This window comes from Eublepharis macularius, chromosome 9, assembly GCF_028583425.1.
Source record: "Eublepharis macularius isolate TG4126 chromosome 9, MPM_Emac_v1.0, whole genome shotgun sequence".
Classification (NCBI taxonomy): Eukaryota; Metazoa; Chordata; class Lepidosauria; order Squamata; family Eublepharidae; genus Eublepharis; species Eublepharis macularius.
Genome location: NC_072798.1, coordinates 99,813,853 through 99,826,973, shown reverse-complemented (window position 1 = coordinate 99,826,973; position 13,121 = coordinate 99,813,853). Strand labels below are relative to the sequence as shown.

The 13,121-nt window shown below is 48.6% G+C and overlaps 1 protein-coding gene across 1 annotated transcript in view; it reads left to right on the top strand.

Moving 5' to 3' along the window:
• The first annotated feature begins 1,579 nt into the window (after positions 1-1,579).
• Positions 1,580-13,121, top strand: part of MAGI2 (membrane associated guanylate kinase, WW and PDZ domain containing 2) — a 1,211,123-nt gene continuing 1,199,581 nt past the window's right edge. The window contains exon 1 of the mRNA XM_054988145.1: positions 1,580-2,087. Coding sequence (XP_054844120.1) covers positions 1,787-2,087 — 301 coding nt within the window. The 5' untranslated portion in view covers positions 1,580-1,786. The remainder of the gene's footprint in view (positions 2,088-13,121) is intronic.

The following is a 13,121-nucleotide window of genomic DNA, read 5'->3' as shown; positions in this document are numbered from 1 at the left end:
CCCCCCCCCCACAGGACTGTTGCACCTACAAAAGAGAACACAGATGCAGAGAAGTTAGCCGTGTTAGTCTGTAGTAGCAGAATCAAAGAGTCCAGTAGCACCTTTAAGACTAACCAATTTTATTGTAGCATAAGTTTTCGAGAATCACAGTTCTCTTCATCAGATGCATGGAGGGCAAGAAGAAACTGGTCAGATATAGAGGAGGAGAGGGGAGGGAGGAGTAGATGCAAAGAGAACATGTTTCCCATTGTGGATTGAGGGGGGAATCCTTCTTACTGCAAATGAATGTGGAGGACACATAAATGAAAGGTATGTAGCAGGGTGAAATTCCAATGGAGTTTTGAAAACTCTGCTGTGACAATCTACAATGTCATTTTTGAATTACCAGTCAAATTTCAGATTATGGACTGTGTAGTGATTACACTGTCAGCAAGCTGTAAAAATGACTGGTGTGTTGTGGGGGGGGGGATAATGATGAAGATAAATAGGGAACAAAGGCTCTGCAGGATATTATAGACAGGTGGGATGGGTGATGTGAAGAGTCTGCTTGTGTGAATTTGTTTGCAAATCCGGGGCTTTAGAGGAGGGCGAAGACAAGCAGAAAACACCGGGAAAAGATCAAGCGGATGACATGAATTGAAAACCACAGACAAGACAAAATAGGAATATATAATTTTGACTGGCTTCAGCTGCACACAAGTTAATTAGAAGTCACTGAAAGAGCAAGAGCATCCTTCTCCGCGGAGGAGCTCCCTGATGGCGTTTAACCCGGGGAAAAATCTTCACTTGTGAACGTGCATTTAACGAATGCAAGAGGAGATATCCATGGCCGACCGTAACGCCCAGGAAGGCTTAACTGCTGCCTCGTCCAAAGTTCAGAACCCGGGTCTGTGCCTCTTTAACCCTGCTCTTGTGTCTTCCAGACCCGCACGCCAACCGCGGGATTTTAAAAAGCCGCCAAGCGTTCCAAGGCGCACGTGCGAAGGCGCCTAAAAACGCATCCCCGTGTGGTTTGGGCTGCGATACGACAGGGCGAGCCTTTGACCCCGACCGAGATCCTGCCCCTTCGCCCCAAGGCGCCCCCCAGCACCCTCTCTGCCTGCCCCTGCTCCGCTGCGCTGCCTGGAAGCCTTCTCCGCGCCCCCCCCTTGCGCCGCGTTAACGAGGAGGGGCGCGGGCGCGTGGCTGCCCCTTCTCCCCCCCCCCGCAGCCCCCCGGGCGGGCCAACCTGAGGGGAAACCAGGCGGCGCGCGAGGTGGCCGGCGGGGCGCGCTGGCGCCTCTCCCCTCCCCACCCACCGCGGCTCGCTCTCCGCCTTCCCTTCCCGCCGCCGCTGTTTCCAACCTCTCTCGCTCTTCACTACCGGGTCAGGCGCGGAGGAGAGCGAGTGTGCGAGCCAGCCAGCCGGCCCAGTTCTCCACCTCTCCGGCGCGCTCCCGCCTCCGACTCCGGCTTCCACCGCCCGCCCGCCCGCCCTCCTTTCCTCCTCCCTCCCGTTACTGTACAACTCGTATATACACACACACACACACAGGCACAGGCACACACACACGCCCAGCATCCTGGCGGCTGCCGCAGCTGCCATGGCCAGCGGCTCCCACCGCTCAGGCAGCTAGAGGAGCCGCGAGGGAAACGGGCGCCCTCCCGCCCTTCCTCCCCTCAGCCCTCGCCCCCCTCCTGTTCAGACGACCGGGAAGCAGAGCCGCCCCTCTCGCTCCCGCTCCCTTCGGCCGCCGAGGCAGCCCCAAGGACGCCCGGAGGCAGCCCGCCCGCCCGCCTCACGGCAATGTCCAAGGGCTTGAAGAAGAAAAGCCACTGGACGAGCCGGGTCCATGAGTGCGCCGTAGCCCGCAACGCCGAGGGCCAGCTGGGCTTCGAGCTCAAGGGGGGCGCCGAGAACGGGCAGTTCCCCTACCTGGGGGAGGTCAAGGCCGGGCAGGTGGTCTGCGAGGGCGGCGGCAAGCTGGTGCCCGAGGAGCTGCTGCTGGAGGTGAACGAGACCCCCGTGGCCGGGCTGACCATCCGGGATGTGCTGGCCGTGATCAAGCACTGCAAGGACCCCATCCGCCTCAAGTGCGTCAAGCAAGGTAAGGGCCAGCCCGGGCCACCGCGCCGCCCACCAACTTGCCGCCCGCTTGCCGCGGCCCTGCGGCGAGGGCGCCGCGCCGCATTCTGATGCGCGTTCGGCGCGCGAGAGCCCTCGCCAAGTGCTGCGCCAGAAACTTCGGCGGGGACGGCCTGGCACGCTGCGGGGACCAGGCCGCCGAGGTGCTCAGGGCTTTGAGCCGGGTCTCCCCTCCCCTGGTGCGCCAGGGCTGTCCTGGAGTAGGCGAAGCGCTAGCAAAGCTCCTTGTCTCTGCGCACCTGCAGAGTATAGCCTCTGTCTTCCTCCTGCAGCTCTCTCGCTGCGTCCCTGTGTTGAGAAGGCGCCCGCAGCCCGATATCCGGCGTGGAAGCGCCCGTTGCTGCCGGTAAACGCGCCCAGGATGCTGGCTGTCAAGTTGCAATCTGGTGCCCACTTTACCGGAGAGTGCGTCCCATCAAGTTCAGGAGGATTCACTTGGGGAGGTGGGCATGCACGGAATCGAGGTGTACAAATTCCAGGGCAGATGACAGCCTTGATCTTGGCACCAAATTGGTGTTTTTAGAAACCAAGCCCTGGATGGGAAGAGGGGGTACTCCTCCCAGCATCTTTTTTCTCTTTTGCTAGGAGAGCTGGTGGCTGAACAGCGAAGGAAGAAAAGAGGAGGAAGTGTGGTTTAACATTATGATACGGCTCCAGTAAAGAGTCTTCCCTGGAAAGCATCAACAGTGACAAATTCTCAAGGGTGGTAGTAGTAGCCAAGGCAGGGACCAGTCAGTACTGAGAACCCACACTGGGCACCAGAGAGCTCTTTTCAGTCACTTGGGATAATGATAATGGCTGTGAAGTGAATCGTCAGCCTTTGAGGGGGTGGGGTTGAATTTAGGAGCTGGGTTTTTCCCTGGATCTGCATAACAGACGTTCTCCTGAAGGCATTGGCTTCTTGGAGATGCTGAGTGTCTTCTTACCGTAAGGAGGACTCGCACCATTCTTGGGAGAGACTGACAGATTTATTAAAGCAGAAGCTTTCTTGGGCTGGAGGCCAGTTCATTAGATGCATGAAGTGAGGCCTCAGTCGGTAGGGGAGAGAGGTGAAGAGGGTATTTAAAAGGCCATGAGATGCAATCCGAGACACTGCAGTACGAAAGTGTACATGATAAGCGCAGCGACCATTCCCAATGGCTGCAAATGATGCTGTTGACCTGTCAATGTGTATGCTCCTGCTAATCTCTGAAGTGCTAGAAGTAACAAGAGTTTTTGTGGGTTGCTGCAACACAGTAACACAGCTGCCCTATTGGAATTTGTTCCCATTGTAAGAATCAGCGGAATTCCCCCCCCCCCCGCTTTGGCAGAAAATAATTCTCTCGGTGGTCCGAAGGAGAGTGATTTGCAAGAGTGCTAGAAAGTCATGCTTAATCATAAAGAGAAATGGTAGTAGTAGTGTATGAACATCCTGCTGTGTTTTGTTTGGTTTTGCTTGTACTTTTGTGTTCTTGTCTGCAAGGAATAACTGAAAGAAATACCTGCAGTTGAAGGTTTGCAATGGAAGTTTTTCCTACTCAGCAAAAGATCATTTGTGGAGCCCAACTGTTTCGACTTTCGGTGAGAAGACAGCTAATAAATCATGTCTTAATAATAGTTGTGATGGTAGAGCTGTATCTTTATACTTCCCATTCATTACAGAGATAGACTATGTGTACATACATATCTGCTCATGCTATTATATGAAAAAGAATTCTTGATAAATAAGATGAGGAGTTTGTCTTCCTACTTCCCCAGCAAATTATGACCCCCCCAACAACCAGAGAACATGAGAGCTTTGCAATAGCCTTTTGGGAATAGGTGGGAGGTTCTTAATAAAATCAACGTATCTCTGATATATAATTGGAAAACTGGCCTCAGGCTGTAGGGCCTAGACTTATAAACAAATAGAAACTAATAAAAGTTCTTTGTATTGGAACAAACATAGACAGTGGTTAAACTATAAAGATAGACAGTTGTTGAATGGAGACCTTGAATGCACGCAGAGCCAGATCTAGGGGTGCAGGCACCTGGTGCAACCCTTGCCCGGGTCTCTATGTGTGTGCTCCCGGCGCTGCATGATGATGTCACTTTCGTGACGTCATCACACAGGACAGGAAGCCTGCCTGCCTGCCCACACGGCAAGCCGGCCACCCCAGCACCCGGTGAGCCATGGAGCTGGCAGTGGTGGTGCGGGTGTGCGCTGGGGCAGCCAGCTGGCTTTCCCTGCATGCAGGACCTCCCAGCCCTGCGCTCAGCCACCCACGTGGCAAGCCAGCTGCCCCAGCGCATGCCCTCACCGCCGCCACCAGCTCCGTGGTGCATTGTGCACTGGGGGGGGGCGCAGCTTTTTGCGTGGCTGGCTGAATGCAGTGCTAGGAGGCCCTCCGCGCAGTTTGCGTGCCCTGCTGCCCTGTGCCGCCTGCGCGACAACCCGCCTGCCCCAGCGCACAGTGTACCGCAGAGCTGGCTGTAGTGGTGGCAGTGGTGGTGAGGGCGTGCGCTGGGGCAGCTGGCTTGCCGTGCAGGTGGCTGAGCGCAGGGCTGGGAGGTCCTGCGCACACGGCAAGCCAGCCGCCCCATCAGTGGGGCTGGCGAGGGCCTCCCAACCCTGTGCTCAGCCTCCCGCACGGCAAGCCGCGGCGTGCTCCCGGGCGGCTGGCAGCCGCGCCCAGCGCCCAGCTTTGGTGGTGCCGGGGGCAGGCTACCCCCCTGCCCCCCCTCAATTCGGTCCTGAATGCATGTGTGCATTGTAAGCATAACTAGCCTGTATCCTGATTAAGTAGATGGGTTTATCTATGGATCCCTAATACCTGTAGTCCTGAAATGCCTGAAATGATAGTTTTTGAAAATTTGATCTAGGCACTTAATATGTACATCCTCTTTTATAACAGAGTTGTATCTTTAAGACCTGGGTTTTGAGTAAACTGGCACCTGAGTATGAGATGGAGAGTGTTGGTCACACTGGTAGAGTGTTGGTCTGTACTGGTAGAAAAGGAAAGAGGCATGAATAATTCTCAATGGAAGAGATAGTTGGAAACCACTTATTTTGTTAAAGTATGTACATTGGAGCTTGAGTCTGTCATGCATCACTGTTGTTCTATGTATTGTTCCTGAATTTGGTGTGGGAAGCTATTTTCTTAGCTTTTTGTAATAAATCTCGATGAATGTAAATGATGAATGATAGCCTTATAAGAAAAGACTTCTGTTAAGTTAAGTTGCTGTTACATATGTCTCTACATAAAAAAAATTAAAGTACACAACTTTTAAAAAGTGTGTTTCCAATTAAGCATCAAAGATGTATGTACATTGTAGCATATGACATAGATTAGATCACCTGTTCCTCATGGTAACTGGTAGTGTTTTATACTCTCCTTTGACTGGTAACTCCCTCAAAGGGACTGACACGACATTGCATAAGAATTGTAGACATCACTTGTAGTTTATCTAATTTCTCACGTGACTAAGAAAAAGGTACAAGGATTGATGTAAATTACAACAATAACAACATTTGATTTATATACCATCCTTCAGAAGTGCTTCATTCCCACTAAAAGTGGTTTACAAAGTATGTTATTATCCCCACAACAATCACCCTGTGAAGTGGGTGGGGCTAAGAGAGCTCTGAGAGAGCTACGACTGACCCAAGGTCACCCAGCTGGCTTCAAGAGGAGAAGTGGGGAATCAAACCTGGTACTCCAAATTAGAGTCCTGCCACTCTTAACCCCTACACCAAACTGGGGCAAAACATACATTTTTCAACCTAAATGCCTGCCTTTTGCTATTTCAGGCATTGGCAGATATCTTTCAGTTACAGCAGTGGTCGTTTACGCCTGGATTGGGACCTTCAGGAGGGCCTGCTGCTAACATGCTTGCATAGGAGCAAGGGCACTATACCTCCTGCCTCGAGCAGCTGGATTGTGTGGTGAAGTAACTCAGCTGTGGAAGGAATGTGTGTTCTGCCCAGGCAGTTTCAAAAACTGCTATCCACTCAAAAGCTCTTCCTTGCCTGTCTTCCTTTCCATAAGTCATTCCTTCACTGCTCTGTTCACATGCTTTCAGTTCTGAGGTCGCTTGCTCTCTCTCAGAAAGCTGATCTTTTTCAGGTAGGGAGTGCTTTGCACCATAAAAGACAGTCAGGGAGAATTGGATAGTTGGGGGCAGGGGGCAGGCAAAGAGAGAAAAGGCTAAGGAGGGCTCTGAACCTGCTGGTGGTAGCTTATTCCTTGTTAAATTCCTCCTCACAGTGTGCTTCCTATCTAGGGTTGCCAGCTCCCATTTGCAAAATTACTAGAAATTTTGGGGGTGGAGCCTGGGGAGGGTGGGGCTTAGGGAGGGATCTTAGTGGGGCATAATTCCATTGAGTCCATCCTTCAAAGCAAACCATTCTTTCCATGTGAACTGATCTCTGTAGCCTGGAGATCAGTTGTTATTCTGGGAGATCTCCAGCCACCATCTGGAGGTTGGCAACCGTATTTCTGTCCCTAGCTTTTTGGTCTGCTGCCCCTAGCCCTGCCCTTGACCCTGGTGAGGTCATGATATTGCCATTTCCTCTTCCTGTCACATGATCAGTGGGTCCCATGCTGCTGCCTGGGAGGTAAATGTTGAAAGGTTGAAGGGTCTGGTAAGAATGAATAGCATTCAAGTAGACAATATATTTTCCACATTATCAAGCTCTGTTCTGAGCTGTCAGTTAGCTGGTAACTCCCCCAAAGGAGTGAGTTTCAGGACTCTGGTCCCTGATGTATAGTTTATGTATGGTCAAATGGGCCTTTCAAAAATGCAATCCAATTTGTCCTTTATACTCCTCCTTTGACATATGGAGGTTGTCTCTAAAATTTATTCCCAGATAAGAATTATTTTTCTAAGTAGTGTGCAGGGAGTGGTAGTCAATACATTTATTTTGTTTTTGTAGCTCTGTTGTTTTTAAAAGTTTAAAAGATGCTGGATCAAGGTTAAAACAATAGTAATAATTTCTGCATAAATTTATCAGTGATCGCTGTAACTTCTTTTACTGTACATAGTTAATTAAAACATCACCACCTTGAATTAGCTCTGTGACTATTTTGGCTTGTCTCATGGAGTTAAGTGCTCTCAGAGGGTTGTCACAGTAAGAGACGTGCAGGTGGAGAGTTGCCATTTATGATATGGTTATTAAAGATCTTTGAATGTTCTAGATTCATTTGTCAGGTTTACTATTAAAATTACTCTTGTGCTTTCATTCTGTTTTGTAGGAACTTGAACTCTTTGAAAATCATCATCCTACTTACTATATAAAAGGTTAAGCGTATTCAAGACAACTCACTTCCTACCCTGGTGCGCCAGCAGAGGGCGCTGCTGTGGAAGGAAGCCCAGATGAGGCAGCTAGACCTCCAGAGAGCGCTCTGTGGCAGGAAGCCCAAGCTGGCATCAGGTGCGGAGAAGAAGGCAATGGCTGCCTCCCACCTTTACTCAGCTGGGATCAGAAATGGAACAGGTGGAAATGCCCGCCCCTGCCTTCACCCAGCTGGGATCAGGAGCGGAGCAGGTGGCAATGCCTGCCCCCTACCATCACCCAGCTGGGATCAGGAGCAAAGCAGGTGGTAATGCCTGCTCCCCATCTTCACCCAGCTGGAATCAGGAACAGAGAGGGGGCAATGCCCATCCCCCACCTTCATCCAGCTGGGATCAGGAGCGGAGCAAGTGGCAATGCCTGCCGCCTGCCTTCACCCAGCTGGGATCAGGAGCAGGTGACAATGCCTGCACCATGCCTTCACCCTGCTGGGATCACGAGGAAAGCAGGTGGAAATGCCCATCCCCTGCCTTCACTCAGCTGGGATCAGGAGCAGGTACAACAAAGGACCAAGTCCACGGGAAGTAAAATGCAATACTCAACAGTAAATTTATAAAAGGTATATTCAAAGTGCAAGTGCTATAAATAGTGAAAATTCATACACATTGTGAATTCATGCCCAAACATTCATTCCATAGTCATCACAGATTTACAAGGGAAAATACAAACATACACATTGAACAGTAGGGCTATAACTCCATAGGTCTTTTCATGAATTCTTATATGAGGTATTGTACAAAGACAAACAGTCCCAAGTCCTTCCAGATCAATTAGGAGCGACACAGTTGGAAATGAAAGACAAAGTTCCAAACCACGCCCAATCTGGGGCCGGCTTCACACTGCAGATTTCGTGATTTCTTCGTCAGGAGCGTGCAGTTCACTAAAATACAAAGTTCAAAACTGCTTTCATATCCAGAATAATTATTCTTGTGCCATGGATTATAAGAAAATAAAAATATACCTCCATACCTCCCTGCTCACTCATCCAGATTCTCAACACAGTCACTTTTACTGAGGGCTCAGCAGTCCCCTTAACTCTATCTCTAAAGCTAATTTCAAAGGAAACACCCGAGGGAGAGGTCATGATTAAGTCCACCTGGATGGACAGTGTCCAGCTTGTGGATCCAATAAGCCTCTCTACGGAGCAGTAATGTTTGAGTGTTGGCATGTTTCTGTCTATGTAAAACTTCCAATACGATCACCCTAATAGCATTCTCCTTATGTGCTTTATCCTTAAAATGTTGTGTTAGGGGCGCATCCTGAACACACCTTAATAGGTCTTATTGTACATCTTATATACAGGAGTAGACAGGGGCACTCAATAGCATAAATCACTGCAGCACTCTGACAGGTGGCAAAGTGGGTAAAGCGCAAACTCTGTCCTCTCAATACTATTTCTCTATCCTCCCAAAGGACACAGCACATCTGACAGTGGCCACATCTGTAATTACCCTGCGGCAGTTCTAACATAGAGTCTCTGTACCGTATATCCGCACGGGTCAGGTCATCCTTCAAGCTTCTAGTTCTTCGGAAGCCTACCCTTGGTCTCAGTTCATATCCTGCAGTACTCTCGACCAAACTCCAATGTTTGTGCACGATCTTCTTGATGCCTTGATGCCTTGATTCCTTCTTGAAGAGGAATTACGTTTAATGCGTAACAGCTGCCCGTACGGTATATTTTCCCGCAAATGGCGGGGGTGAAAGGAACCGAACTCCAGGTAAGAGTTTCGATCCGTCTTTTTTTCTATAAGTTCTGACCTTTATTAAGTTGTCACTATTCCTATATGTAATAATATCCAGGAATGCAATTTCCTGGATGTTATATTGCCATGTGAATCTGACGTGGTCGTCTCTCCGGTTCAGCCACTGGCAAAAGTCCTCTAGCTGCTCAGGATTCTTGTAAAGGAAATAGAGATCATCAATATATCGAAAATATCTGATAATATTGACCCTAAAAGGATTCAAGGGGTGCAGAATATGTTGTTGTTGTTGTTGTTGTTGTTGTTGTTGTTGTTGTTCCCCCCACTCATTCACAAACAATGAATGAGTGTTGTTCCCACTCATTCATAAACGATTGAAACAGGGATCAAATTTCATGCCCCCTGTTGCTGACCACAGAGTTGAGACATTGATGATCTTTATTTCCTTTACAAGAATCCTGAACAGCTAGAGGACTTTTGCCAGTGGGTGAACCAGAGAGACGACCATGTCAGATTCACGTGGCAATATAACATCCAGGAAATTGCATTTCTGGATATTATTACATATAGGAATAGTAAAATCAGAAAGAGTCCAGTAGCACCTTTAAGACTAACCAATTTTATTGTAGCATAAGCTTTCGAGAATCAAGTTCTCTTCGTCAGATGCATGATACAAACTGGTCAAATACAGAAGAGGAGGGTGGAGAGGGGAGAGAAGGGGACCTCTCCACCCTCCTCTTCTGTATTTGACCAGTTTGTATCATGCATCTGACGAAGAGAACTTGATTCTCGAAAGCTTATGCTACAATAAAATTGGTTAGTCTTAAAGGTGCTATGGACTCTTTCTGGTTTTGCTACTACAGACTAACACGGCTAACTCCTCTGGATATAGGAATAGTGACAACTTAATAAAGGTCAGAACTTATAGAAAAAAGACGGATCAAAACTCTTACCTGGAGTTCGGTTCCTTTCACCCCCGCCATTTGCGGGAAAATATACCGTACGGGCAGTTGTTACGCATTAAACGTAACTCCTCTTCTCCTTTGGATTATGACAGGGACAGCAAAATACTGTGTGATGATTTTATTAAGAGGAATTACCCACAGGAAGTGGTCAAATCAGCATGGATGAAGGCTGCTTCTGTGAGTAGGGAGTCTCTTTTCATGACCAGAACATCAGACCCCGGAAATAGAATCTGTTGGGCAGTTGATTACACCCCGTTGTCTAGTAGCATCAAGAAGATCGTGCACAAACATTGGAGATTGGTTGAGAGTATTGCAGGGTGTGAACAGAGACTCTATGTTAGAACTGCCGCAGGGTAATTACAGATGCGGCCACTGTCAGATGTGCTGTGTCCTTTGGGAGGGTAGAGAAATAGTATTGAGAGGACAGAGTTTGCGCTTTACCCACTTTGCCACCTGTCAGAGTGCTGCAGTGATTTACGCTATTGAGTGTCACTGTTCACTCCTGTATGTAGGATGTACAATAAGACCTATTAAGGAATGCCATTAGGGTGATCGTACTGGAAGTTTTACACAGACAGAATCATGCCAACACTCAAACATTACTGCTCCGTAGAGAGGCTTATTGAATCCACAAGCTGGACACTGTCCATCCAGGTGGACTTAATCATGACCTCTCCCTCGGGTGTTTCCTTTGAAATTAGCTTTAGAGATAGAGTTAAGGGGACTGCTGAGCCCTCAGTAAAAGTGACTGTGTTGAGAATCTGGATGAGAGAGCAGGGTCCCTTTAAGGGGTTGTGTGGTGTCAGCCAGGATAGTATGTAATGGGTAATTGTTGAATGGTTTGGCTGCGCAAGAGAACAAGCACAGCCACCGTGTTATGGGCTTTCAAGAGTGTTGGTGATGAAATGACGTTGGATTGTGCTCTGTCCTGACCTGATGGAGGTATATTTTCATTTAATTTTGTTATAATCCATGGCACAAGAACAATTATTCTGGATATGAAAGCAGTTTTGAACTTTGTATTTTAGTGAACTGCACGCTCCTGATGAAGGAATCACGAAATCTGCAGCATGAAGCCGGCCCCAGATTGGGCGTGGTTTGGAACTTTGCTTTTCATTTCCAACTGTGTCGCTCCTCATTGATCTGGAAGGACTCAGGACTGTTAGTCTTTGCACAATACCTTGTATAAGAATTCATGAAAAGACCTATGGAGTTATAGCCCTACTGTTCAATGTATATGGATGTATCTTCCCTTACAAATTTGTGATGACTATGGAATGAATGTATGGATATGAATTCACAATGTGTATGAATTTTCACTATTTATAGCACTTGCACTTTGAATATACCTTTTGTAAATTTACTGTTGAGTATTGCATTTTACTTCCCGTGGACTTGGTCCTTTCTTGTACCTGTGACTGGAGGGGAGTAGCCATCTGTTTTTCCTTTGGGATCAGGAGCAGAGCAGGTGGCAATGCCTGCGCTTCGCCTTCACCCAGCTGGGATCAGAAGCGGAGCAGGTGGCAATACCCTCTCCCTGCATTTACCCAGCTGGGATCCCGAGCTGGGATCAGGAGTGGAGTAGGTGGCAGTACCCGCCCCCTGCCATCACCTGGCTGGGATCAGGAGCAGAGCATGTGGGAATGCCCATCACCCTTCACCCAGCTTGGATTAGGCACAGAGCAGGAGGTAAGGCCCACCCCCAACTTCACCTGGCAGGGATCAGGAGTTGAGTAGGTGGCAGTGCCTCCCCCCCTTCACCCAGCCTGGATCAGGCGAGGAGAAGGTGACAATGCCCACCTCCTCCAATAATAGAAAAAAGTTTGCCTATAGTAGTTTCTAATTCTTTAAATCTCATCTCTAATGCAAGAAGAACTAATGTTATTGCTGCACAGCTGCCTAGTAATTGCTAGATTACTATCCTACTATATAAAACCAAAGCTGTATTGCCAACAACCCATTTTTTATCCTGGCGCAGGCTCACTGTTGGCCCTTCGGGTATGCCTGCACCAGGATAAATGGTTTGTTGACAGCGCGGCCCAGCGTGCCATTGCAGACGCTGCAGGGCCTTGGGGTGGCCACTCCAGGATCCCCTGCTGCCTGTACCAGGCCTCTGACTGGCTGCAGGAGCAGCAAAAAGATGCAGCAGTGCAGCTTGGCACTGTAGCCTGATGTGCTGCCTTGAAGGGCTGTGCCGGTGTAGCCCTCCCAAGGCCCCGTAGTGGCTGCAGAGGCAGCAGAGTGCCTGCACTGGGGGCAGGGCTCCATGGCTGCTGTATTTTTTCAGACAATGAGCTCTGTTGCTAGTAGAGTTATAATGCTCTATTGATAATCTACCAGTTCCTCTAAATCCCCAGCTTTCTTTTTAAAAAAAGAGAGCAGTCCTCATCAGATCTAGTCAGAAGTTTGTCCCATTTTATTCAAGGGATTTTATGTTCATGACAGGATTGCAGTCTAAGTATCTAGCCCTTTTCATTGCAGAGAGATACTTTTCCTCTTATATTTCTGCAGTCAAAAGGCTTACAGGCTTCCTTTTTAAAAATAGCGAAAGCTTGGAATTTGGAAGTTAGTAGATAGTAGCAGTAGGTAGTTACAATGCTAACAGAGCTGCTGTAGCATAGTGATGAAGTGGCTGGGTTGTGAATCAGCATTCTGCTGGTTTGAATCCCATTACTGCCATGAGGTCAGTAGATGGACTTCGGTGAGCCACTTTTTCAGCCCCAGCTCCCAAACTTTGTTCACCACTCTGAGATGGGCCCTAATTTTTCTAGAAGAGCAATGTATAAGCATGTTGTTTTTGTTACAGTGATATATCATCTGCCTGTTTTTAAAAACAACCCCCTGTCGGAAATGGCTGCTGCAGGGAAAGTGCAGCAAAACTGCTGTTTGGAGGCTTTGTGGCCACTGGCAGCTCCTCTGTTTTCACAGGCAGCAATGAGACTGCATGGAGAGTCATCATGTGGAAGCAGCTGTGATCCTTGCAAACTTCTGTTAGTATTTCTGCTTGTTTTTGAACTCTT